Below are 27,423 nucleotides of genomic sequence, written 5' to 3'. Positions count from 1 at the left end.
TCTCTTGGTCCTGGTCTCAGTACATATCCTCCTGGTCCTGGTCCCAATCCATGTTCTCCTGGTCTTGGTCTTAGTCCTGGTCCATATTCTCCTTCTCCTGGTCCTCTCCTGGTCCCAGTCCATGTTTTCCTGGTCCTGGTCCTAGTTCTAGTTCTGGTCCTGGTCCATGTTGTCCTGGTTCTAGTCCTGGTCCTGGTTCTCCTGGGACTAGATAATCTTATAGGTGAGTCATAGGCTTTACGCCCGGGGGGGTTTAGCCATTTTTCCCAAATAAAATGTGTGACCGTTTTCTGAAATAAAGGATGAACGAAGCGACTAAAACATGTAAAAAACTATTTCCATTCATTATATCACTGCAATTTAGATATATCTTGTTATTTATCTATTTTTTATGTATTTTGTTTTGTTTTTTTTAAACCAATTTTAATTATTTATTCACTTTATTTCAATTGATGTTTCATGCATTAGCCACGTTTTTTATTGATCTATTATTTATTTATTTATTTATTCATTTATTTATTTTATTGATTTTATGCATCTTGGATATTTCAGCAGTTTTAGCTTTTTAGCTTTTTAATGCACTCCAGCGTTTCTTAATGGTCACACAAATTTTAAGTTGTATAATTTTTTTTTGAAGAATTCTGTGTTGAATCCATAAAGTGAAAATGGAAGCAACTGTTTACTGACAGGAAACATTCAGGGACCTTCACCACATGTGTGGTTTCATTTAAAAAACAAACAAACAAACAAAAAAAACCCTAGAAGAACAGCACCACCTCTTGGCCATAGGTTGTACTAACAGAAAGTCAACGACACTGGATTTTCTGATATTAATTTCTTGATGTTCAGAGAAAATAAATAGTTTACTGAACAATTATGACACTGTTCATTAGTGACTCAAACCTGCCTCAAACCTCTAAAAAGACATTTCATCTCACTTGGTTGCTCTCAAATCACAACCAGCGGGCAGAAAAAAGCCAAATATAACGAATATCATCAACCGAGAGCTTTTCCAGAGATCCGTCTCACACAAGATGAAGCAACTCCTGGAGAAGCTGCTGTGGGACGCAGCCTCTGCAGCGTTGTTGTGGTGGTTGTTGGTTTTACGAGGGTGGACCCAAAAGAAACAGAAATTTGGTTGCAACTTTTCATTTCTTACATTTCAAAATAAAACACCACCGTCGCCTTCAAAATAATCTCCATTCGCATTAAAGCTGGTGTCCGGAGTTTCCGTTCGTTTCCAACGTATGTATCATTTTTCAACAGAGCTTCAATGTGTCAGTCTGGTTCCATACTACAATATAATATTAGCATAAAGCAATATAAAAATGTATTTATGAGCCCCGCCTTCGTCTCATAGACCCCCATGTTATCCAAAAAAGCGCCGGTCAGCGTCAGCCAATAGATTTCGAGCTTCCTCATTCTCGTGTTGTCAATCAAAGTGTGGAGCAGCCAGAGAGCACGTCGCTCGCCGAGCAGAGGAGAGTTAGCTCTGCAGCAGATATATCCACTGTCTGCTGAACATCCACCGTAAACAGCTCAACATGGAGGATGCTGTAGGACTCAGAGGCTCTCATTTTCACCCGACAGATAATAGCGTGCACAATTAAAGGGGCGTGGCTTGGTTGCTCATGAAAGCAGAGGGAGGGAGGAACCTGAGACATTGGATTAAAAAAAAAACCTCTCTCTTTCAAAACTCCGGACACGAGCTTTAATGCAGCGCTCCAGCCGTGTCTCCCACTTCACTAATGTGTCGGCAAACTTGTGCGTAATTATGCCTTTAATGACCTGCTGCGTTTTTTCTGTCACCTCCTCCACGCCTGCAAACCACCGTCCCTTCAGCTGCTTCTTCGACTTGGGGAACAAGAATAAGTCACATGGGGCTACATCCGGCGAATAATTCGGATCGGGGAGGAGAGTCATCCCATTCTCCGTCAGAAACTGCGTGACGCGCGGCGCCGTGTGCCACCATTTTGGCAGAGACCCGGCGCAGCCCCAAATCCTGGCTTATGATCCTCTGGCAGGAACCCCAGGAGACCCCCGTCAGATCAGCCACCTCTCCAACGCCCCGGCGTCGATCTGCCATCACAGCCGCTTCCATTTCCCCGACAGTTTGGGCTGTGCGGGAGGTGGAGGGTCGTCCTGATGTGGGCTGATCCTCAGTGGACATCTGGCCCTTCTCAAACCGCCCGAACCACTCATAGACCTGATTCTTCCCCAGAGCATCATCCTTGTAGGTTTGCTGCAACAAGCTGAGTGTTTCTGCTGCTGTTTTTTCCCAGCAAAAAGCAGAATTTGATGTTCGCGCGCTGCTCTGGCTTCCCAGTCAGTGTGGAGAAATCGCAGAGGGGCGCGGCACTCTGTTACTATAAACAGCGCCTGAAAGGCGTCAGCGTCACTCTGGGAGCTCAGATTTGTCACAGATGTGCACGAGGCTAACCTGTAGCATGTCTGACAGCCAGAAGTCAAAACTCACTATTATTAGTATTTTATGACCAAATTCCAGTTTCTTTTGGGCCCCCCCTCATATTTGCCAGTCATCCTGAAAGCTGAGTGCTTTGAGTTTATCTGGAGGACTTGCCCAGGCTGAAATCCCACTGTGGCTCCCTGAGCATGACCCTTGACCCCGGAATACACACTGTTTTAGCATTTAAAAACAAAACAAACCCTTGACACCCCCTGGAGTCTGTGTTCCATGAGTCTCATTCACATCATGTCTTAAACATCAGTGCGTCAACTCTAACGCTCTGCTCCGGAGCGTCCGTCAACTCTTCCTTTGGTTGGATGCTATTGGTTCATTTGTACTAGGGGGCGGGGCTTATCTGAAGGTCGACTGGACGAGGTGTGGCCTCTGAACCAGTTTTGGAGGTTGTTCTCATCCTGAGAGGAGGATCAGCTTCACGCCTGAGAGCGTCTGCTCAGCGCTCTGGTGATGCTGTCTGGAAGCCGTTCTTGTGGTTTTCACTGCTAACCTTGAAGACACACAGTTTCTCTACATTCCTACAGTTTTCAGTATTATTTCAGGTTGATATTGTAGCTTTTAATGCCTCCTTTTTATGAAATGTTTTTAAGACATCGCTCTCTGCACGTAAAGCGGAAGCTGGGTGTTGACTGTAGTAAATTACAGCGTTACCGTTTCATTGTCCCCACAGGCTCCACAACACTAAACTAATAACGCTGAAAAGCATCAGCGGGGCTCATATTTCTCTCTTTCTACCTGTACGGCTGCCTAATTAAAACCAGTTGCCGCGGTTAATCTGCGCTAATGTTTTCACTGTGAGCTGTTTTCTCGCCATAATAACTTAACGTCCCCAAAGCGAGCCTTGAAACGCTCCCGCCGGCGTGCGTGTCGTCTGCCGAGCGCCTCCGCCCGCCGCCGCCGAGGAGCGGCTTCTCCTTCCCACCAGAAGCAGCCGCACAACCCGGTCCCCGGCCGAACCGGAGCGCTGGAAGCCTTTCAGCAGGAAAGACAAACAGCCGAGCCCCGTCAGACCGCCGCTCAGCTCAGCCGACGCGCCGCAATCAGGACGCTCATCATTTACACAACTAATAGCAGCCATTATTTCAGACACTTAGAGCGAGCTCTTCCTGAAGCACCGAGGGGGGGCGGGCTAATTAAAAGGGGAATATGATCAGTTTATCAAGCTGCAGTGATGCCTGTGATTTTCCCGAGCTGGAGGATTCAGTCGTGGACCTCAAGGAGAGAAAACAGAAGATTCAAGTCTCTGTCGTCACAACTTCTCTCTCCAACCCCCCGTCTGCTCCTCATCCTCGCCCGGAGGCTTCTGGCCTCTTCGTCTCAGCACGCTTCAGAAGGATCCACCAGCACGGCGACGGCCAAGCGGAACGCGGCCCCTGTGATTGGTGGCGGTCTGCGGTGGATATGGCGTGGACAGCGAGCACGCGCCGCACGGATCGCTCGCTCGCCACAAAGAGACGAGCTATCCTTGAGCGTGTTCCCAGCTCTGCCCGATCAAAACGAGCGAGAGGCGCTCGGCTGTGATATCGTGAGCGGGGAGGACGAGGAGCGCCGTGCCGTTCAGACCTGCGGTCCGCGGCGCCGGCGCCGGCTTTCCTGGCTCGTACCGTAACACACACTAGCATGAAACGGGCTTAAAATCTGAAGCCTGCTGTCGCACAGAGAGGAGGACGGGCCGACTGCGCCGGCTTTGTTTCAGCCTTTCATATGAAGAGTTGTAAAATGTAGCTCACAGCATCAGATCTGCCTCGGCGTTCAAACGCGGGACCAGATGGCGTTCCGAGGTCGGCCTTGGCCGGCGGGCTTCAGAGCTCGACCGAGACCAAACGCTCGGCTGCAAATAACCAGGTTGAAGCAGAGGAGCCTCGGGACAGCAGCTCCACTTCCAGGGAAACAAACGACATGGAGTTCTGAAGCGGAGAGCTGCTGGAAGACCTCGCATTCATAAAGCAGTTTCACTGTTCACACACTGGACACACGCCGGCTGCCAGCAGGGGGCGCCGCGGGCCTGCTGCGGCGGAGCAGCTCCCAAAGAGCTTCACACTGGTAATCACATTCACCCATTCACACACACACTCACACACACCGTGGCTGCCACGCAAGGGGCTCAGTCCATCCACCCGCAGCAGTTTGGGGTTTGGTGTGTTGCTCAAGGGCACTTCAACATGTGATCAGACACAGAATCAAACCTAACCTCAAACGTAATCCACTTTGCCAAACACCCCACTGCCACTCACAGCTAATGCTAATGCTAACCATGCAGCCACCAGTTGACTACTGTTAGATTTAAACTACACACAACTTTCCACAGAAGGAATAAAAAAACCATTTAATGAATCAGTTGTGAGAAGTTCTGTCACTATTATTATTGAGTGGTTTAACTGGCAGGATCAGTTTGAACTGGAATATGTTAGTTTGTGTGTCAGACATTGAGATAGGATTGATTAATGCCTATAATTACTTATAATTCCATAAATAAATGCTAATTAAGTTTGAGTTTCGTCTTGTTGTTCTTTTTAACATTGATATTTACATTTTTGAATCTATGCTGGAATATATTAATGTAACCACTTCATTGTGAAAGCAGAATTGCACATCATTAAGCGTTCGGTCTGTGAACGTTCAGCTTTCAGAAGTGGACATACGTATCCTCTACAGGTGAATAAAGACGCCACAAAACCCAAACTGCCATCGCTGGTCCGTCAGTCAGGAGCCAGTTTCTCCAGCCACAGAGGAAGTCGTCTGATCAGTATTTCTGGAGGTAGTTCTCACGTTCCGGGGGCGTCGGCTCACAGCGTGCACTGTAAACCATCTTCGTCTTGGTTGAGTGTGTGAGTGTAAACATGTTGCCTCTCTGCTGAGCTAATAAACCAGGTGAGAGGCGGAGCGACGCCACGTCAATCACATCTCAGCACAACTAGGAAAAGACGAGAGGCTTTGCTGCCGAGCGTGTTCGGCCGACGTGAAAGGACGCTTTGTGATCCTCGCCGCCGTGAAACTAAACATGTTCATCTGCGAGCTGAAAACAGGCGCTCAGAAAAGAAGAGCGTAATCCTGCGCCGGAGCAGGAAGTGACGGGCCGCGCTGCGAGGGGAAGAAGACACAGAGATGTAATCTGCCAGATCAAAGCGCCGTAATAGCCGCGCGATCGCTAATGCATTGTCTCTGAGCCAGGAGGAGAGAGCCTCCGATGTGCCTGGCGTATTTTTAGCGCCGCTCTTTGTGAGCGGCGCTGACAGATCTCTTCTACATTTTAACTCTTCAAACAGGATTACATTCTTCCGATATTAACAAAGAAAAAAAAACAGTAGAACTTTAGGCCTGTGAAGCTACAGGACAGATTTATTGTTCTGATTGTTTTTCTTCACGCCGAGCTTCACTCAGAAGGACTTGATAAATTGATTGGAGGAGATTTCACTGCAGATCCTCCCTGTGTGGACAGGAAGGCAGGATCTGAACTTCCTGGACGGGGGAAAAGAGATCCACGAGGACAGAGCTGGACAGGTGGTCACTCCTGATAGACTACAGGTCGGTTTTATGCTTTTTCACATAAGAGCTTCATGAAATTTGGAAATACAACTTGTTTTTTAAAGTTTCCCTGATCCAGAGCAGCTTCTCCGGGCCGTCCCGATCGGGCTCAGGCCCGGAGAGTCAGGAGGTGCCGGGTGTGTCGAGGGAGAGGCGGGGCGCCGCCGCTCACTCAGACCTTCCATCTCAGGCCTTTTCCTGTTCAGGAGGCGTCTCAGTGATCCAGACGCCAGGAGGGAGCGGCGGCTCCAGCGACCCGCCGCTCCCCGCGCGATTAACGCCGTCCAACGAAGCGCCGGGAGAAGAACGAAGAGCACAGGTGGTGCAGACCTGCCAACCTTGGTGAAATTTTTTGAGTACCACTTGCCGGAACAGTTGTCGACCGGGGGGGGGGGGGGGCCTGTCAGGTTTAAGTTCTCATGTGGTTCTTTGAATTGTTTATTGGCAAAGACTTAACAGATGTTTTTCTGATACACATTACATTGCGGCTGACCGTGCACGTTGTCCCCAGAAATGAGCTTCAAAATGCTGCTACATGTCCTTTAACTAAGCATTTTTTGCTGTGTGTGTGCGCATGCGTGCGCGTGTGTGTTCCATTACTAAAACCTTTATAAAGTCGTGAATACGGTGTTTCAAATTTACTGGTGTCCTTGTTACCTGGTGACCGACTTCCTTTAGCATTTCCTGCTGCTGCTGCTAGTAGCCGCAGATGTTGAAATCAGACTCATAAAAGGTCTGACACGACTTTTTGTCTGGTTTTTAACATCTATCAGCAACAAGGGACGTGAAAGAAACCCAGTCGCCAGTTAAAAGGGACTCAGTTATTCCAAAACATCGGCTCCGCTCCGGTTTCGCGACACTCCTCCTCCGCTAGTTAGCTGCTGCGTTCAGGTGACTAGAGCTGCTGCGGAAAAGTGAAACTCGGTCGTTCACACGAAATCAGCGGTGACAGCTGGACTCAGGAGACACGTGAAGGAAGCGAGGACAGTTTGCACAAAGGAACGGCTCTCAGACAGCTGTGAACCGGCTCTCGTCGTTCACTTGAAAGAGCCGTTCAAACGAACGACTCGTTCATTGAACGTCGCAGCACTACGAGGGTAGCACGTGTTTCCTCCCGGTTCCAGAGCTGCGCCGTACCAGCCTAATTTACTGGTATTTTTTTTCAGCGTGACAAATACAATGTGTGCCGTGAATGTGTGACAACACACCGAAATGCGTGACGCTTCAGAGCCCTGCTGCTGCATCGTGTTGTCAGACATGAGAACGTCCACGGTCCACATTTATAACAGCGCTCACAGACGTCTGCAGCTTTTTGCGTAGTTTAATGAGGCGGAGCGTACCAGCGTATTTTGATGTCAAATTGCGTACCTGCTACGCAAAATGCGTACAGGTTGGCAGGTCTGGGTGGTGTGGAGAACGGCGTCGGCCGCACAGAACGGGAAAATATCCCATAATGCTCCAAAAGACACGGAGAGCGCGAACAGGCAGAGGAAGCTCCGAAGGCCACGTTTAAATGATTCTTTAATGTGAAATCGCACAAAAACGGCAGACTGTGAGAGGAAAAACCCACAAACTGCATATTTATTTCACCGTCTGAATCCGTACAGGGCACAGAGCTGCACAGACCAGGCCCTCACAGATCCCCATGGATCCCCATGGATCCCCATGGATCCCACAGCCATCCAGCTCCTGTTCACACACATCTCAGAGATTTTGTTTGCAGAGATGAATCGAAAGAGTGATTTTTCATCTTAATAGTCTTGATGGAAAACACTTTTTTGTACGTTTTGCTTTGTTGTTATTTGTTTAATCTATAAAAGCATGAGTACAAATGTCTGAGTGGATTATCAGGATCTGTTTTTTAACGCTGTTGCTCTGACACTGGATTTACAGGTCTGTAGTTCTAACACTGGAAGTCAGGTTCATTTCTTTGAACATGTGCAGACAACTCTAGCAGTTTAATCTAGTTTAACCTGCGAGCTCAAACAGCTGATCCAACGCCAGGTGGACGTCCAGGTGCCGGCGGTCTTCACCCCTTGTTTTGTTTGAATGGAATTAGATTCTGATGCAGGAGGGAACTGAGATAAAACATTTGGAAATGAAGGAATTTGGATATTTTTCCACTGTGGGCGGATTTGATTCCTGGTTCTGATGAGGCTCAAGGCGACAAACTGATGATCAGGCGTTTAATCACACAAAGAAGTGGATCCCTGTGAAGGTGGAGTTCTCCTTCCTTGCTGCTTCGTCTGCAGGGATCAGAGGTTCCAGACATCCGTTCTCCTCCCGACTGTGACTGGAAGGGAATGTGTGAACTAAAGAGGACGAAACATTTTCCAAAAATCCCTGGTTTCTCTACTTTCCTTTCAGCCTTGAAAACGATGTTCTTCATTCGGAGACAGCAGTGAAACAATGTGGTCGTCATGTTGCTGGAACTCCGTCAGTGGATCAGGTGTCAGAGTTCCTGAGCCGGACGTCTCGGCCGTCGGAGCGCCGCCATGGCGTGAGCTGACCTCCTGGATGCTGCGCCTCTTCTGTGCGACGGCAGCAGGAAGCACGTCTCCTCGTTCAGCGTTAGCTCCAGCTTCTCACCCGATGCCTTCCTCTTCCAACCTGCAGCCGTGCGGCGGGCGCCAGCCTCCACCTCATCGCCTGGTGGACGGCGGCCGTCCGTCAGCCCGACCCTGCAGGACGGGCTGTGAAGGTGGAGGAAGCTGCTCTCGCTTGCAGTGGGAGTACGACCTGCCCCAGCAGGCCTGTCTATGAAGTGCCAGCCTGGTTAGCATGTGGAGGCTCGGACGCGCTCGACGGGGCCTGCAAGGTGCAGGGTCTGGCTCGCTGACTCTTCAATGCAGGAACAGCAGGGCTTCTTCAACGGCCGAGTCCCTGCTCCGCCTGCTGCGCTGCAGCTGCAGGTCCAGACACTGCTGGGCTTTGAAAACTGGGCTTTGCTCCCCAGAAAACAGCTCAGACAGAGATCTGGACTGAACCGGGTTCCCTGGCTCGGTGAATATATGATCATCATGACCTCGGCGGTGGCTCAGATGGTGGAGCTCAGATCAGAAGCAGCTCTTCTCCGTCTGCATGGACATGGACTCGTCTCGGAGCGTTTTCAGAAAGCTCAGCGTCTCTGTCCACCGCGGACACTCAGTGAGGGGGGGTTTGTCAACTTCTCTCCTGTGGGCTGAACACTTCAGTGATAGGAAGACATTGATAAATAAATACAATAGATACATTAAACACATGTATATTTAAATTATATCTAACTTATATCCGTTATTACATTGTACATATGTGTCTGTCTTAAATGTTTATTTAACTTATATCTGTTATTGTTACTATAGTATACATCATGTCCGTCTTAATTATATCTCATTTGTATCTACTAGTGTTTATCTGTTATTTAGTTAATTATATCTGTGTTAGATCTACATGTAAATTATATTTAATATCTGTTAGTTTATATCTGTTACTTAATTATATCCGTCTTAATTTTGTATTTAAATGACATACAGTATAATTTAATTTTAGTCAGTCATATTCAGTCCGTCAGTTTATCTGTTGTATCCATCCTAAATTTATATTCAAATTACGAGCTGCTGTAAATTTCCCCCTGAGGGACAAATGAAGCACTTCCGATTCAAATTCAACACAAGACACACGTGACACAGCAGTGCTCTCTGAATCTGGGCTTCTGGGTTTTAAGCTGGAGGTGTCAGTGAAGTTCCTACAGGGAGAACCGGCTGGCGGCCAGGCGTTCACAGCGATGTTGGTTTTGATCCCTGGATCTCGGCTCTTCCTGTCACTGTGAAGCAGAATTCAGCAGGCGGTGGATGGTTCTGCGCTAACAGGGACCGTGAGCTGGTTTAGGACGTCGTGAGACAGGTTCACCCTGCTGATGATGTGTGGCTGCAGTAGTGATTCACTTTTCTGTGAGGAGTCTGCATGTTCTCCCTGAGCATGGATGAGTTCTCTCAGAGTTCTGTCATTTCCTCCCACAGCTGCAGGAATCACACCAACATTTGAAAGTTATGTTTTGAGGAAGAAGTAAAACGTTGGAAAGGGCAGAGGTCGAGGATTCAATGTAATAAAGAATCCTTGATCTAAATTAAAGAAGGATCTGTGCGAACAGTTCAGAGTGAGGTCGGTTGGTGTTGATTCTAAAACAACAGTTCGGTGACAGGAATTCAGTTCTTTTTCTTTTTCAAAAAAAATTGAGTTTCAGGTTTTGGTTTAAGGATGGAAGCAGCAGCAGAAACCAAGCCGAGCTCCGCAGACGGGAGTTTAGACTTCATTTCAGATCTGGGAATGTTAACGAAGTGATAGAAACCATGTGTAACTGCAGGCCGTGTTCCGTCCAGACAACGTTCAAGAAAAACACACTCAGAGGCCAGACTCCTCCGCCAGCGAACGCTGCCGTTGTAAATTCAGCCAGCTGAGTGTTAACGTCAGGAGCCTATTATTTTTATTGATTTCACTCCTTCGAATTACAAGACCACACAGAGGGGATCAACTGAAGAAAATGAGGTGAGGAGGAATAAAACAGTGAAGGAATCCGCAGCGGGGGAGTTATTGGTGGCTAAATAAAGGCACTTCTGCCAGATCTTCCAGGGATTCTTCAAAATTAGAGCACATTTCAACTCAACAATACTATCCAACGATAAGAAGTTTTCCAGACAACATAATTTAATCCCAACAAAGAACATAGATTTGAATGCCTTAACTGAAGTAACTATTTCAGGTAAGGTTACTTTGGTATTTTTAGTTGACATTATTTTAAAAGGAGCACGACAGCCTGCATAGAATTTAGGATGCTTTAAAAATGCCTCATGTCATTCTGTCCCACTTCACAGGAATGCTCCCATACTTCTTCAGTCAAAGGCAGGTGGAGTCTTACTGCTCTAGATTATATCTCACTTCATTATTTAACGCTGCATCATATCCAGTGGAAACAGCCAAAAAACCAAGAAAAACTACAAGAAACAACAAACAAATAAATAATGAAAAATTTAGAAGAAAAAAAAAAGCAATGTCGCTGTTCAAGGTGACAACAGTTAACCAAGAATCCATCCATCAAGCACCGTCTTAATCTGCAGTCTGGTGCTTCCAGGGAACAAACAGCCTGAATGCAGGTTTCGGCTGCAGACGTCCAGAGCTGGAGCTCCTCTGGAGTCTTGGTCTTAGTCTGGAGCCTTTCTGTCTGCAGGAGGTTTCACTGAGAAACCCTCTCACTGATGATTCTCACAGATTCTGAGACAACAACTACAGTTTCACTGAAATTAACCTTAAAATGCAAACAAACCAATCGGATTCTTCCGGGCACTCAGACATTCTGAGAGTAAAACGTCACAGAGAACCATGAAAGACGGAAACACTTCTGTTGTTTTCTGCCCTATTTCATTCAGTTAAGATGCAAACAGAGGTCAAACCATGTGCAGCAGCGATACGAGGTATCCTGAAGGGATCGACGACAGGAAGTGCTTTAACTCATCCCTAAAACCCAAACAGAACCTGGACAAACCTCCTGTGTGAGTCTGTGGCAGAACACTCCACAGCTCAACTCCACAGCCAGACACAGGCCTCTGCATTAGCTCCAGGGTGAGGCAATGAGCAAGCTAGCTGGATAGCATCAGTCACAGGACGCTAGCGGCCGTGAGCATCCTGAAGCTAGCTCCCTGACGTTAGCCACTATCCTGATTGACACACAAGCTGCGTGCATGAGCACGGAGAACCAAAATGGCGAGCCAGCGCGAGAGGGAGAAGCTTTCCAGAAGCATGTGAGGCTGACACGTTCAGGCCGCACAGTCCACTGTGGAGGGATCTACATGAACCAGCGCCAACAGGGCAGACGGCCATTTTCACATCACATGGACCACAGTAAACCAAGCGGACCAGCCTTTAGTAACTAAGGGGGCGGAGCTTTCTCAAAGGCCATTAACATTATTCTTCTGAGAGAAATCTGCAGAAAATCATCAGGGACAAGTCCAGAGAGGAGCAAGTAGCAAGAAAAACCTGGCTTTAAGGAAAATAGCATCATATTGAGCACTTTCCCCTGAACCGAACCAAGTCCTTTTGGAATTCATCGATTTTAACTATAAATACTGAAACGGGTCATTTCGGAACATCAGCCAGTCGCTGGTTGAAAGAAGTTCTCGTGGATTTTTGGGAAGCGTCGACTCCTCCAGTCATGATCTCCTGTTGTTTTACAGAGCGGCTGCTGTGTCTGAGCCTTGTCCTCCAGCAGGAGGAGGCTTCCTGCAGTAAACACATCATTAGTCTGAGCTCTGGCTGAGAGGTGGAGCAGGGCTGCAGGAGACGCCACGGGCCCGGAGCGCAGAGCGCCGGCTCCGACACCCACTCTCTTCACACCAATGAGGGAAATGCGAAACGGCCCGGCCGTACGGGAATACTGGCTACATATGGTAAAGGCTGCTAAAAGGTAGAATTAGCAATTTAAATAGCTTGTTGTGACTGTGTGTGAATGGCTGGCTGGGGAGTAATGATGCTAACACACCTCCTTCCTTCAGTGTGGACAAAGCTGCCACAGGCCACAACTCTCCCTCCCTCCCTCCCTCCCTCCCCTCCGCTCTCTCTTTCCCTCACATATGAATACGTTTATTCACCTACATAAAGACGCGCAGAGAGCAGGGGGATATGTATATATATTCGATGCAGGAGTCGTGAAGCGAACGCACACGGCGGCAAAGCTTCAAACGCAGCACAGCACATCAGTCAGGAGATGCAATCAGCCAAAGCAAATAGAGCCCAGCTGCAGTGTTTTCACACCCAGCTAAACAGTCGCTCACGTTACGGCGAGCGGCTGGCCGGCAGAGCATACACAAACAGCAGCGGGCGACCTTGGCAGCACTCGCTCGGCCAGAGGGCACGGCCCCGCTTCATGAGAGGAACGCTGGATCTCACCAGGAAGGGCAGCGCCGCCGACACGCCAGCTCGGAGATCAGGAAACACCCAATGAGAGGGATTCTCAGGATACGCTCTGGGTTTTGCCAAACTTTTACCAAACCACGTGAAACAAAGGCGGGACTCATCCTGCGGTCCCTCATCTGGAATAACACAGTCATCTGTGCTATAGGAGCTCTTTTCGACTGAATTCCCACCAATCAGACGACGTCTAACAGGACTCTCCCTCTTCATGCATGCATTGTGCTCGTGGTGGCTGCAGGACGGCAGGTCTGGCTGTAGAAACGTCACTCAGGCTGTCAGAAGAGGTCCTGTGAGTCGCCTGCTCTGAGCAATGCAGCAGTGAAACCTCCTGTTTGTACCAGGGAAGCGCTGTGGAATCCCCGCTCTCCCTGAATGAAAGCGATACAGTTTAAGAGGGGCTTTTCGTACGGGGTCATCATTTTAAGTAGTCTGCCGGTTGTAATTCGGCAGGTATTTAACCAGAGAGTCTCTTATGGCTGCGTTTGTAACAGGATTATGACAATCTGCCGCTGAGCCCGGTAATCAAATGTTGCACCTCCGCTCGCGCTGCGTGCGATGCGCCGCCCTTCCCCGTTCATCCCTCCGCCTGCTGGAGATAGCCCCGGGATTTTCCCCGTTAAGTATTCCTCCACACGAGTTACCCTCCAGCTAGAGCAGGGATGTGACGTGGCGGGGTTGGGGCTGGATGAGCAGCCGAACGGCGGCAGAAAATCAGGCTCATGGTGGAAACACTGACGTGGTTGGAGGAGGAACCTGGAGGCAGCCGGGCCGCGGCGTGGAGCTGCTGTTAGACTGTCAATTCCAGCTCAGGAGTCTTCATCACATCTGCTGCTGAAGCAGAGCGGACGAATCAGAGCCGCCGTCTAAGAAGGCTGGAAAGAATTCTGTTCAGAACGAAGACTCAAAGAAATGATCCAGATTCTGCCTGGAGGCTGCAGATGGAGGGACGGATGGATGGATGGATGGATGATGGACAGATGGATGGAAGGATGATGGATGGATGGATGGATGGATGATGGACGGATGGATGGATGATGGATGGACGGGACGTCCGGCGCCGGACGGCTGCAGGCCGGGGAGCTGGGGGCTGAAGTCGGCCTCCAGTTGGGCTTGTTTTTAAGGTCCAGTTTTTTTTTATTTTTTTGCTAATAAAAAGTCTGAGCCGACCGTGGGCTGCGTCCATCATTGCGGCGGACCCTGCAGACGGTAAGCAAGCCGTCACACTAATACAGAACAGAAATAATAGAAAGATTCTGAACAGTGATTGACCAAATGTGTTCATCTGCTTAAACATGCAGAGCCATGCTGGTAAATGTTTCTGCTGACAGATTTCAATTAAAAACAACCCTCCGCTACAAAAAAGAAAAGAAATGGACCTGAGTAATATTTCTTGAGTTGATGGTCACGGCATTAAAACTTTTACAGTAAACCATTAAAATGGCATTTATAGCATTAAATTTGACTGTCTGGTTTCTGCATGAACCCCGCTCAGGCCTGTTTACGACGCTGTCCTGGTTCTGAACCCTTCAGGTTCCAGACTGAGCAGAAACACCGAGGGGGGGTTCAAAGTAGTAAAGGAGCGAGAAAAGGATGTTATGGAGAGAGAGAGGAGGATGCAGATGAGATGCAGTGATACATTATAATTGGGACTTTTGAACAAAAAATAAAAGTTTTTATTCATAAGAAAACGGTCACACAAACAAAATGGCAGCTAAGTGTTTATTGAGCCTCAGTGGAACCAGAAAGTCAACTTCTGCAGCATTCATGAGGTAAATATGAGTCAATATGACGGAGCTCAAGCACAGAAAGATCTTTTGTTTTATGTGTAACTGGAAAATATCATCAACTATTCAGTGCAACACAAACAGCGCAGATATGCCAACGTGTCTGGATCCAGCTGGGTGTGCACGTCCGAGCTACAGCGACAGAGGAAGAGCTCGCTGTCAAGGTGGCAGAACTGTGGGAAGCAGCGGCAGAAAGTATCACAATAACATCTCCATCCAGACAACAACCTTGACCAAATGCAGGTCGACACAGAACAGCTCCGAGTGGGGGAGGGGGAGGCGGAGGCTGTGGTTAAGTGGGGAGAGCAGTTGTCCCATAATCGGGAGGTTGTGAGTTCTATTCCCGGCTTCCCATGTCTGCATGTCGAAGTGTCCTTGGGGAAGACACTGAACCCTGAAATACCCCCAACTGTTGTATGTCGCTTTGGACAAAAGCGTCTGCTAAGTGAAATTGTAGATTGTCGAGTTCACTTCAGTCTCCCGACGTCTCAACAGGCCTGATGACAACGGCACCAAACCAGGAAAGACGATCCGATGGCTCAAAAGCATCGATGCAAGCACAGAACAGTCACGACGGTGTAAAAAATGACCAAAAAATGACAGAAATCCCCAAAAGAGGACATCAGCATCATTGTTTGTCGACTGAACAGGAAAAACATCTTGAAGCTTTTCTGTTGACGATGCACATTTTTCATTAAAAGATAAAACGACTGTTTCTCAATATTTTGCACAACTTCTAGTTAGATGTATTAAACAGAGTCTGAAAAAAGTGTTTTTTAAACCTGTTTTTTAACCTTTTGTCACACACTCTGACTCGCTGTGACGCTAGCGTCTCTGGCTAACCCGTGTAGCTAGCTCCGCTAGCTCCGCTAGCAGCAGCTGGTTCCACGCAGGCTAGCAGAGCCGCTCGACTGCGGTTCTGATGTTCCAGTCTGCAGCCTGCATGACGACTGCTTTCATTTTAGAGATGAAAACATTTCCAAACCTGCACTTCTCTATTTTCACATGCAAATTTCGTTGCACCATTGTTAATAAATCAAAGGTCTGAAATCACCAGGAGCTGAAAGACAGAGCTTCTCTGATCCCTTTCAGAAAATCCATGATTCAAATAGAATTCATTCGATAATTATTATGTACAGGCAACCTCATTGAGAGACATTTTCTCATTTACAAGAGAGCTCTTTAGTTAGTGTTTCTGGAGTCTGGTCTTTTACTGTCGACCAGATGTGGGCAAATGGCAATGAGCAATTTATCCAAAAATGGATTTTTTCCCCATTGATTAGTGAAGAGTTTAGTTATTTGAATAAAGAAAGTAATTTAATAAATTAGTCGTCATAGTTTCCACATGAACTTGTGGCAGAGTGATGTTATGATCATGTTTTTGTGCCCATCACATTGATCAAATTTGCCCAATTCGGTTGTCGAACATAAAGATTGATGGTTTTAATCTTTCCAGGGACCAAAGGTTTGAGTCTGGTGTGGTTTAGCTGATCACACTAACCTTGGTAGACAAGAAATTCCACAAAGAAAAATAGTTTTTTATATGGAGTGTTTTCTTATGAGATATTAAAGGTGCTGTAGACAGGATTCCGCATCTCCGCCATCTTGCTTAGGGTTACCTAAGCAAGATAGCGATTTGACCCATCTAAGATGGCGATTTGAAACCCAGCACAGCCAATCCTGTCCTGTTCTCTCCCCTCCCACAAGAACGTGCGACGAATGCGCCTCGACCAATCACGGTTAGAGCCTCAGGGGCTCTTCTGATTGGTCAAAGATACCTGAAGCTGTGGAGATTCCTTTTTAGCTCAGAACAGAGACAGATGGAAACGCTGCGCCCTCGCGGTAGTGCAGTTATGCTACACTCCTTAAGGATTATCAATGGATACTCTAACATTTAATCCAAAGAAAACACAGAAAAATTAGCATTGACTAGCAAAATCCTGCCTACAGCACCTTTAATGAAATAATCTTTAGTTGACGTGTTGATCAGAACACTCCTCTATATGATGAGGCATGGACTGAACACACACTTCACCCGAGCAGCAGGTGTTCAGGCCGTCCTGCGCCGGCAGGGCGGCGCTGATGGTGGCGTGGCGTCGTGTTCTTACCCATGGGCGTGCCGACGCCGTAGGCCTTGGAGTCGATGAGCCCTCCGATCTGCGTCAGGTTGCAGTTGCGCTGCGTGACGAACTCGATGGTGGTGGACTCCATGAGGAAGGCGTAGTCCGAGGTGAGCACGCGGTGAATGCCCTCCTCCACGTTCTTCACCATCACCGAGTGCCGGCGGCTGCTCATGAACTCCCACATCTTGTCGTACGTGGAGATCTTGGTTTTCTGCGGAGACGGAGCGGCGCTCAGAGTGAGGGCGGGAAACACTCCTGAGCCGAACACACTCAGATTCAGTTACGCTACATTTCTCTCGCTGTAAAAGCTATGTGTGTTTTGATGATTGCAAAGTTCCTGATTGGAGGTTAATGAGGAATTATAAAGTTCTGAGTGTGGAAGAAACAATGACGGGCAGAGCGCTCACGCCGCTCATTGAAACACCGCCAGCGTTCGCAGCTCTATCAAGGCCTGCAGACCCATTTACATTCAATTACTTTCCAAATTTCATTAGGAAAACATGTCATTTGCTCCGGCAGAACTTTTCTGCAGCTCCAGCAGCACGATGCGCTTTCCGTCGGCCTCAGTCATTATCGCTTATGAGGGAATATGGGCCGGGGCGGGCGAGCATGCTAAGTAGTGTCAGCAGGGCGAATTTGTATGACCGTAATGTACATCGCCGAGGTCTGTGCCGCCGCTATCGCCTCACAGGCAGCAGCGGCAGTGGCGGCATTGTCAAGTAGCCACGCGCCGAGCTTTCTACACCTGTAATCACTGAGAAAAATCCAGGAGCGCATTACTCTCCAGGGGAGCAGATTTGAAGGCATTTTTGAAGCCATTTGAAACCTAATTAAGTCACATCTTCAAGGTCCTGCCCGCCATTATTGTGTGTAATGACTTTCTGTGGCTGGTCGATATTTTAGATCAACTGGGTGATTTGCGGAGTGCCTATCAGAATCTTTCGGAGTCACCCTTGACAAATCAGGCGATTGAGCATGCAAGCTTCTGACTGCTGATAAGGCCGGAGCCGTGGCTGTGAATACACGGCGAGGCAGATAACCGCCGAGGCTCCGCGGCGGGCGGAGAGCCGAGGCCGGCCCTCCCGGAGCCCCCCCAGAGCAGAGAGCAGAGAGCTCAGGAAGCACAGCTGACGAGCGTCAAGACCGGAACAGCAAATAAACGGCTGCAAATACCCCACAACGCTCAGTTTAGAAGAACGGAAGCAGAATACGGATCATGGCAGAGCTGGCCTCTGTGGTCTGGTCCTATTTCAGGAGTACTGCTTTTACTTTGCTAAATCAACAACATGTTACTTGGGAGAGGAACTCCACTGTTACTTCTAATTAACCCTCCTAATTGGGGCGTGTTAACAGTGAGCAGGCTGACGTGTTGCTGAGCCGTCAGCTCTGTGTGGCTCAGTCTGACTGATTCTCTCGTTAACTTGAACCCGATGAATGGAAGTCAGACCTTCCTGCTCGCATTCCGTTTCAGTTCAACAACCATTAAAGTCTGATATCTTAAACCACTGTCCTGTGAGGACAGTACAGCCAGAGAGGAAGTCTCTGAGTCTGGTTCTGCAGGAAGTCTCTGGTTCTGCAGGAAGTCTCTGGTTCTGCAGGAAGTCTCTGGTTCTGCAGGTTTCTTCCTGTTAAAGTCAGGTCTTCCTTGCCGTCACTACTTATCCGTGCGGATGTGGAATTCTCGGTTTTTCTGTGTCACAGTTCCTTGAAATGACCGTCATATTTGTCACTACATAAATAATACTGAATGAATTCATTAGATCTCTATCAGCACTTGATCTGCACCATTTTAGTTCAACACCAGACATGAAAAATGTTCCCGAGAGCCATAAAATGATTCATAAAAGCTGAACACGCATGTTATTCATGTCTTTGTCATCTTTCTCCTACTGGGCCTGATTTGAACCACATGCTCCGTTTTCCTTCATGTAACCACGTCATAGTTTGCAGTCGCTCTTCATTTGTCAGGACCTCTGTCCCGGTTCTACAGTGAAATGCTGAAGTAGCAGCTGATCAGTTCCCTGCTCCTGGTCTTCACCCGACCTTGGCCTGTCTGTTTGGATGTGTCCTCACTGCCTGCTCTCCTTCAGACAACTTGAGCAGCGAAGACGCTGTAATAAGAATTCGGGTCACAAGGTTTTGACGCAGCATTCTACTCAGTTTCTACTTCATGCAGAACGCGATCATTGAAATTCCTCACAGACAGCCAGCGTCTGCTTCAGACTCACAGAGAAATCCCCTGCAGGCTCCGCCGGATCGCTTCACAAACACTCCACACAAACTTCAGCTTCTTGTCAAAAACAAAAAGAAAAGCAGCCTTAATTGTGCCTTTTGTTGAAATCCTGGGCTGTGGAGGGAAATCTGGGAGAGCGTTTGGATCAGCAAGTCCTGAAACGGCGCTCAGCGGCTTGCTCTGGAAACCGAGGAGCACGTTTTCTGGCCGACGCTGCACAGTCAACAAAAATAAGAAATCAGACTGAAGCTGCGCTGGAGGGCCTCTGGGAGCAGGAAACTAAAAGTGCACAGTAATCATCCCGGTGGTGTAGAACCAGAACGCAGACTTAAGGAGGGCAGACTCATTTAACATGGTAATGCTGGTGGAGGGACAAACCTATATTTACCTTGTAGAATTCATCAGAGAGAGGCCGGCCTGATGCGGTCTGAGTTATGGTGAACCTTTACCGAGCTCTTTAAATAGAAACCGTCACCCAGCCATTCTTCATTGTCTGCTGGAAAAGAATTTTCTTTTTCCAAAGAAAGTTTTTTGCTCAAAATGAGACTCTGGACGTCCCATTTTGTCGAGTACTGTTGGTTTTATAAATGGATCTGGAAGGTTTTGTTTCACTTTGGGTTTTGATCCTGGATGAGTTCTTGATGGAAATATCTAGAGAAACATGCATGTTATGTCAGCAGGGTGTGACCAGTATACACACTTTGTTTTGTACATTAAACCAGCTGAAGCTGATGAACAGGTCCCCTTGTCTTGATTTTCCCATCCTGAGGTCGACCGTTTGACCCCCACCTCATCCTACCCATGTACTGACGTGCCCTTGAGCACCTTGAGGTCATTTAATGCCAGCAGCTAAACTCAACCACATGTTTTTAGACCGGTGGAGGAAAGCGTTGCGCCTGGACTTGTACTGAGATGACAGTACACTGGCAGGAACTGTTGTGTGTCTGAATGTGAGCAGAGGGACGACTGAAGCTGTTGCACCTCTGCCAGCAGTCTCCTGTCCGCCGGCTGGACGGACCGACCCCTGGAGGCCTGTTGTCCAGAACTCCCATCATCCTGCTTGCTTTAGATTGGAGCTGAGATAGCGTATGCATCCCCCATCTTCAGTCTGAACCCAGGAACCTTTTACCAGCGCTGGTTTCTCTTAGGAAAGGTCAGAGTGGGACCTCTACACCATTCATGTACCTGAAACCTACCCCAACTATGATCCCTAACCCTGACCCTATCTCTGACCGCTAACCTTGAACCCTACCCCAACCCTCAACTCTGATTCCTAACCCTGAACCCTAATCCCGAACCCTAACCCTAACCCTAACCCTAACCCTAACCCTTTTTTCAGCGAAATCTCATTTCAGAGAGGATTGGGAGGCTGATGGCATAGTAACCCTAGAGGATCTGTAGTCTGTCATAGGGGGTGAAAATTAACGCTTTGCCCGATTGGCACGAAACTCGGGGAGGTTCATCGGGGGTGCCGGGAGAGCCGCTGTGGTGATTTTCAGCCCTCTGGGACCCTCCTAACCCTAGGGGTCAAAGGTCATCCAACCCTAGTTCGCCGACTATTAGGGTTACGGTGATGAAAATTGGACATGTGTCTCCCTGGGGGGTGCCTGACAGGTGTGTTGTGGTGTCATTTCTGTAACCCTAGCAGAAAAATTTGACCTCATGAATCAGCACATAATCTATATGGTTGGATCCGTGGGGATGAGCCTTGGGTGTCCTGAGGGTCGGTTGGGTCAATTTCCACCGTGAAATTTGGGACCCCTCGGGGACCGGCAGGACCCCCGCACACATACCTCATGTGAGGTCAGGGATCCCCTCATCACTCTAAGGGATTCCCCCAGAGGGTGAAAACAACGCATTGAGCTAGAGACAAAAAAACGCTAGATCCTGCATCGGGGCTTCCAGGGCATCCATCCTGTGAAGTTTCAGCTCTCTAGAATACTTTTTTCCAAAAAAATCCATCCGTTTTCACTTGCCCTGCAGAAGGCCCGAAATAAAGACTGAATCATAGCAAAATCCCTCAACGCTTTGACCGATTGGCACGAAACTCGGGAACCTGCATCGGGGGAGCCAGGGTATCCATCGTGAGAAGTTTCAGCCCTGTGCGACCCTCCTGACCCTATGGGTCAAAGGTCAACGGGGTGACCTTTCCCATAAGGCCTTGAGCCAGGGAGCTCAAATTCGGTGTCATGCATCGGGGCTGGCAGCACATCCAATGTGTGCGATTTCATCCCTCTAGGCCACCCGGATCTCTTTCGGGAGAGCTGAAGGCACTCGTTTTCAAAAACGCCTTAACCGAACATATTTTGTGCGCCATTTTTGAAATACTGGAGCAAACGAGGTCAAAGTGGCATCAAAATGACCGTCTCTAGACCCCGCTGATGTGTGCCGGCTGCGGTGGTTGTAGCTGAAACGGAAATACCCGAAAAAAGCTACTTTCTGCATTTCGCGTTTTCACGTTTTTATTTTTTAAAAATCAACGGTAATAGCTGGAGGGCTGAGACTTTCAGGGTTGCCTCGGGGTCCCCTTCTGCACCTGTGGTAAAATTTTCAGCCTCCCGGGACATGTAGAAGTATGTTAAATAGGCAAATGCTAACGTTTTGTGGCTAAAAAACGAGCTAATTTCGCTATTTTCGTTAATAGCTCCCAAACGGTGATAGCTAGCCGGCTCAAACTCGCACACAGGGTGCGTGGTGACCTTAGGCACCCTTTGATATGGGGCAGCCCCGCCCACCGCGTAGAATTACTGCGCAAATTGAGAAGGAGCTTAAATTAGCCGTTAGCTGCTAACCCTAACTTTGAGCTTTAATAACTCCTAAACGATTAGGGTTAGGAGGATGGGATTTGGATGCATGACTCCCGAGAGGGTCCCTGATGGGTGTGTAAAAGGATATCCCTCCAGCGCGTGCACAAGCCGCGTGGTTGTTGCATTTAGCATTAGCCGCTGCTAACGACTTTGGAGTTGAATAACTCTGGAAGGGGAGGGGCTAGGAGGGTGTGGCTTTAACAGCTGACTCCCTGGGGGGTCCCTGACCTGTATGTAGGACCTCATCCCTCTGCTGCCCTCCTAGCCCCGCCCAATGACCTTTTACCTCAGGAGCGCGTTTAATTGAATAACTCCGGAAGGGGAGGGGCTAGGAGGGTGTGGCTTGAACAGTTGACTTCCAGTGGGGTCCCCGACACTTGTGTGCGATGGCATCCCGATCGGACCTTTGGATCTCCTTCAAATCATGTTTTTTCACTTTTTTCAGCGAAATCTCATTTCAGAGAGGATTGGGAGGCTGATGGCATAGTAACCCTAGAGGATCTGTAGTCTGTCATAGGGGGTGAAAATTAACGCTTTGCCCGATTGGCACGAAACTCGGGGAGGTTCATCGGGGGTGCTGGGAGAGCCGCTGTGTTGATTTTCAGCCCTCTAGGACCCTCCTAACCCTAGGGGTCAAAGGTCATCGAGCCCTAGTTCGCAAACGATTAGGGTTAGGGTTATGCAAATTTGATATGCGTCTCCCCGGGGGGTCCCTGACAGGTCTGTTGAGGTTTCATATCTCTAACCCTAGCGTAAAAATTTGACCTCACGAATCAGCGCATAGTCTATATGGATGGATTGGGAGGCTGATGAGGTGCATTTTCAGCCCTCTGGGAACCTCTTAACCCTAGCAGTCAACGATAAGCTAACCCTAGTTCCATAAATATTAGGGTTAGGGTTATGGGAGTTGGATATGTGTTGATACGGGACGAGCCTTGGGTGTCCTGAGGGTCGGTTCGGTCAATTTCCACCATGAAATTTTTGACCTCTCGGGGACCGGCAACAACCCCATACACGTATTTCTTGGGCTGGTGACTGTCTGTTTTGGGTGTTTTTGGGCTGATCCAGGCACTCAGAGCTTCCGAGACGCAATCTGGAAGGGGATTCCAGATTCCAGATTGGGATTCCAGATTCGGTCAAGCAATGATAACTCCGCCCAGGCAGGAGCTAGAGGACTGGGCTGGACTTCAGATGACAGCTGAGGGCCTCAGCAGTGCAATGGTGGTGGTTTCACGTGTCTACCTGCAATCTTAAGGGTCAAAAACGCAATCTGGAAGGGGATTCCAGATTCGGTCAAGCAATGATAACTCCTCTCAGGAAGGAGCTAGAGGGCTGAGATTGGCATCAAATGAAAGCTTAGGGCCTCAGCAGTGCAATGGTTGTAGTTTCAAGTGTCTACCTGCACTTTTTAAAAATCGATGTCACATTCTGGAAGGCAATTCCAGATTAGGTCAACCAATGACCAAATCTGGAATCTGCTCTAACTCTGCCCAGGAAGTAGCTAGAGGACTGGGATTGGCTTCTACTGACAGCTGGGGAGGTCCCTGACAGGTGTGGTGGGGTGTCATCTCTCTACCCCCTGGATAAAAATTTGACCTCATGAATCAGCCCATAGTCTATGTGGTTGGATCGGTGGGGATGAGCCTTGGGTGTCCTGAGGGTCAGTCGGGTCAATTTCCACCATGAAATTTGGAACCCCTCGGGGACTGGCAACGACCCCGCACACGTGTCTCTCGGGGCAGTGACTGTCTGTTTGGGTGTTTTTGGGCTGATCCAAACACTTTGAGCTTCAAAGATGCAATCTGGAAGGGGATTCCAGATTCCAGATTGGGATTCCAGATTCCAGATTCCAGATTCCAGATTCCAGCTTGGGATTCCTGATTCCAGATTCCACATTCCAGATTCCAGATTCCAGATTGGAATGGGATTCCAGATGCGGTCAAGCAATGATAACTCCGCCCAGGAAGTAGCTAGAGGACTGGGATTGGCTTCCACTGACGGCTAGGGAGGTCCCTGACAGGTGTGGTGGGGTGTCATCTCTCCAGGACCTCTAGAAATGTTTGACTTCACCAATCGGCCCCCGCTCTCTAGCGTTGATCCGGGCCGATGAGCTTTCTTTGTCCTCAGGGTCGGTCGGGTCAATTTCCACCGTGAAATTTTTGACCCCTCGGGGACCGGCGGGACCCCCACCCACGCGTTTGTGGGGGCGTGACTGTCTGTTTTGTGTGTTTTGGGGCTCGTCCCAACATTTTTGGCATTTCGGGTGAAAATCCCACATGGCCGGGTTCTCTGATTTATTTAGAGTCATTTTGGTGAAAAACATGGGTTAGCCACTTGAAAACTGAATTTTAAAATGCTTTTCTAACTTTTGATGGCTCTCTAGCGCTCAAAACATAGTGGTCAAAAGCCGGAATTGGGCTTCCGGAACTGAAGAAACCGGATCCGGAATTTTCAGTTTTGGAATCCAGATTCCAGATTCCAGAATCCAAAACTGAAGATTCCGGATCCGGTTTCTTCAGTTCTGGAATTCCGGATTCCTATCAAATCGACGCTGTCCCCTAACCCTGACCCCTGACCCCCTACCCCTGACCCTCGTGTTCTGTGGGTGACGTGGACTCAGGCTGTCTGAGACCCCAGTTCCAGTTGGTCTTGTAGGTCTTACACCTCCAGACACTTTAAATCACCTTCTAAACGTTATGTTCCAGAAATCTTCTGCATTGACACAACAACGTTGTGAACGTGACGCCTGTCTGCGCGGACAGGACAGAAACACTGGAAACGATGTGGAGCCTCTAGTGGGCGCTGTTGTTTTTTACGTTTTTGTAATGAGGCCTGAATCTCGTCCACTCTCCGTCAGTTACAATCCACTGGCTGCTGGAGGCCGGGATGTGTTGGCTGTAAAGAAAGGAACAGCTACTCGAAGCACTTTTCTGGGACTATTGATGCTGGTGGAAACTTCGTCTAGACAGTTTTACATTTTCTTTAAAGACACAGATCCAGTGTCACCTACCTCCATGAAGGAAATGCAATTTCTGTAAAGCAATTATGTCTTCAAACTAACCTGAACAAATACAGTCAGACATATTAAGAAAGCTGAAATGTTCAAGCAAGATGCAAATCTGAACATATATTGTTTGTACCTTCACCACAGAGAAATAAATCTGGATTTAACCTGAGAAGTTAACTTGTGGTTGATTATTAAAGTGAAATGCAGGTAGTGGACCGTAGGGCCTGACATCGGATTGTGATTTTCTTGGCGTTTATTGGGCCAAATGCCCAAAATGTGCCTTAATATTGATAAAGGAGCGGATAATGTGTGGATCCTCTTCGTGAGCCAGATTCACTCCAAATTCCTCTCCCGGCGCCTCCTCCACCCTTTTAGCACGTTTCAGGAAAATTAGGTCAGTTGTGTTTGCTGACAGACAAACAAGTAAACGACTCTGAAAAGGTGAAGATGTGAAGAGGCGTCTGTCAGAAGGAATATATTTTAGATGCTAATGGTCGGACATCGGGGACTAAACGTGATGCTTTGTGACGGGTGAATAAAGGCTCAACATTTACAGTTTCTGACCTGGCAGACGATGTCAGCTGAGCACAGTTTAAAAATGAAAGATAAGGCTTGTTTTCCATCACCTTTGAAAACTGCTGTTTGATATGAAAAATAACTAAGAAACGATCTCAACAACGGATGGCTTCTTTTCAGACTTGATGTCAGTTGACTTAAATTAGCATTTTAAGAGAAAACCTTAAACTGTTTGTGTGAGTTCATGAGAAAACGTTGGACTCTACACCCTCGGACTGAGCCTCCAGCGGATCTTTACACACCGTTAGAAAACCAAGAGGCACGGCGTTGGTCACTGTTGCCGTTCTGAGGGTGTTTAGTACTGTTTAAAGTGTATCTCCTCCATCTCTACGATCCTCATCAGCTCCCTGGTGTTCTTCTGCTCACTGCTGGTTGGAACCAGAGGTTCCCAGACTTCCTGTTGTCTTTCTGTCGTCTCCAGTTTGACCTCTGACCTCTTTCTGCAGATGTCTGGTTCTCTCTGGAAACCTTGGAGATGGTTGCAGTGAAAATCGCAGCAGATCAAACACTCGGACCAACATCCACGGAGGTTCAGAGTCTCTGAAATCAGCTGGGTTTGACCTTCATCATCTCGTCTTCATCATCTCCACAGAGACACAGCGAGCCGCTGACAGGGTGGCGTCCTGGCCGTGTTACCAAACAGCCTGACAGCTGTACTGATGGACATGTCAGGAGATACCGGCTGTTCTGGGAATTCAGCTGTTTTGGAACTGGACTGGCTGTTGCAGGGTGTGATTCACGGGGGGGTCAGTGGGGCTCCATGCGGCGGACCCAACCCTCTGCTGATTCCTCCCTGCTTTTTATAAATCTACTGAATCGATCTGCCTCCCAGAGGTCAAAACTCCTTGACCAGCAGACCACACAAACACATCAAGCAGTCGACACACACACTGCATGTACACAGTGGGCCCTACAGAACACAGCCTGCTTCCAGGGTGGGTGGACGGGACTGATTTGTTGGGTTTCACTCCAATAAAAGTGCCTTCATGCAGTTTTCGGCTCCATATAAAGAAAAATGTATAAACTGAAATATATCTGAACCCGACACATCGAGAGGAAAACTCCCAGCATTAAATCGAGAACACCACAGAGCGCAGAGCAGTTTGCTGTCATGTCGACTGGATGATACTCATTTCCCTCCTTCGTTTGGGTAGAAATCACATTACTTTTAATGAAAACTGATTAGAGCATCAGAGAACACAGGAAAACTAAACTGTAACAATAAACATTAAAAATTACTGCAAGTTTAAAATTAATGTACATTTAGAGGAAAAAATTAGAGCGTCCATTTATCTCCTTTCCCAGTTACTCCACATGAGGGAGTGTTAATTAAATACAGAAAAAAGTAAAAAAAAAAAAAAAAAAAAAAACAAGAAGAAAATTAATAACCTCAGAGCTTATTAATGCTGTGGTATTTAAAAATGTTGCCTCCGGCCTGCATACCACCAGCTTTCAATTCATGTTCAAAAAAATAGCTATTAGTCATTACTGTGGAATATAAAATAGGTACGTGAAAGAATTAATGAGGGGACGCATTGATTTTTCTCACATCAGATTTAAGCCCTCAGCCACACCGTTTAAAGACAGTTTCGACGTTAAAATAAAACTGAAATAGAAAAAAAAACCTTTTGACTGCAGGTATTCTGGTCTCTCTGCACAATAAAGCAGAATCTGATCAGAGACGGATTCAAACGTTCGTTCAGCTCAGAAACACCGACCGATCGATCAGAGGACAGCCTGTCAGTGGATCATGTGGAAATCACACTTTTTTAATATTTTGTATTTTTTTGTACATTAAAGATACACACACACACACACACACACACACACACACACACACAAATCCTCATTATCTGTAAATTAACACCGTTAGATTTTTGGAGTGTTATACCAATACTGACATGGGTTTGCTTCTCCTTCTTTAAATGGAAAAACTACTGTATC

General features: G+C 47.9%; 1 protein-coding gene across 4 annotated transcripts in view; it reads right to left on the bottom strand.

Annotated features, from left to right (window-relative positions):
- grik2 (glutamate receptor, ionotropic, kainate 2) overlaps nt 1–27,423 on the bottom strand; it is a 255,945-nt gene that overhangs the window by 37,516 nt on the left and 191,006 nt on the right. For all 4 annotated transcript variants that reach the window (XM_030101914.1, XM_030101916.1, XM_030101917.1 and 1 more), the window contains one exon: nt 16,842–17,067. In XM_030101914.1, coding sequence (XP_029957774.1) covers nt 16,842–17,067 — 226 coding nt within the window. The remainder of the gene's footprint in view (nt 1–16,841; nt 17,068–27,423) is intronic.

Source organism: Salarias fasciatus, chromosome 11 (genome assembly GCF_902148845.1).
Source record: "Salarias fasciatus chromosome 11, fSalaFa1.1, whole genome shotgun sequence".
NCBI classification, from domain to species: domain Eukaryota; kingdom Metazoa; phylum Chordata; class Actinopteri; order Blenniiformes; family Blenniidae; genus Salarias; species Salarias fasciatus.
The sequence above is the reverse complement of the archived record's forward strand: the minus strand, read 5'-3'. Positions and strand labels throughout refer to the sequence as shown.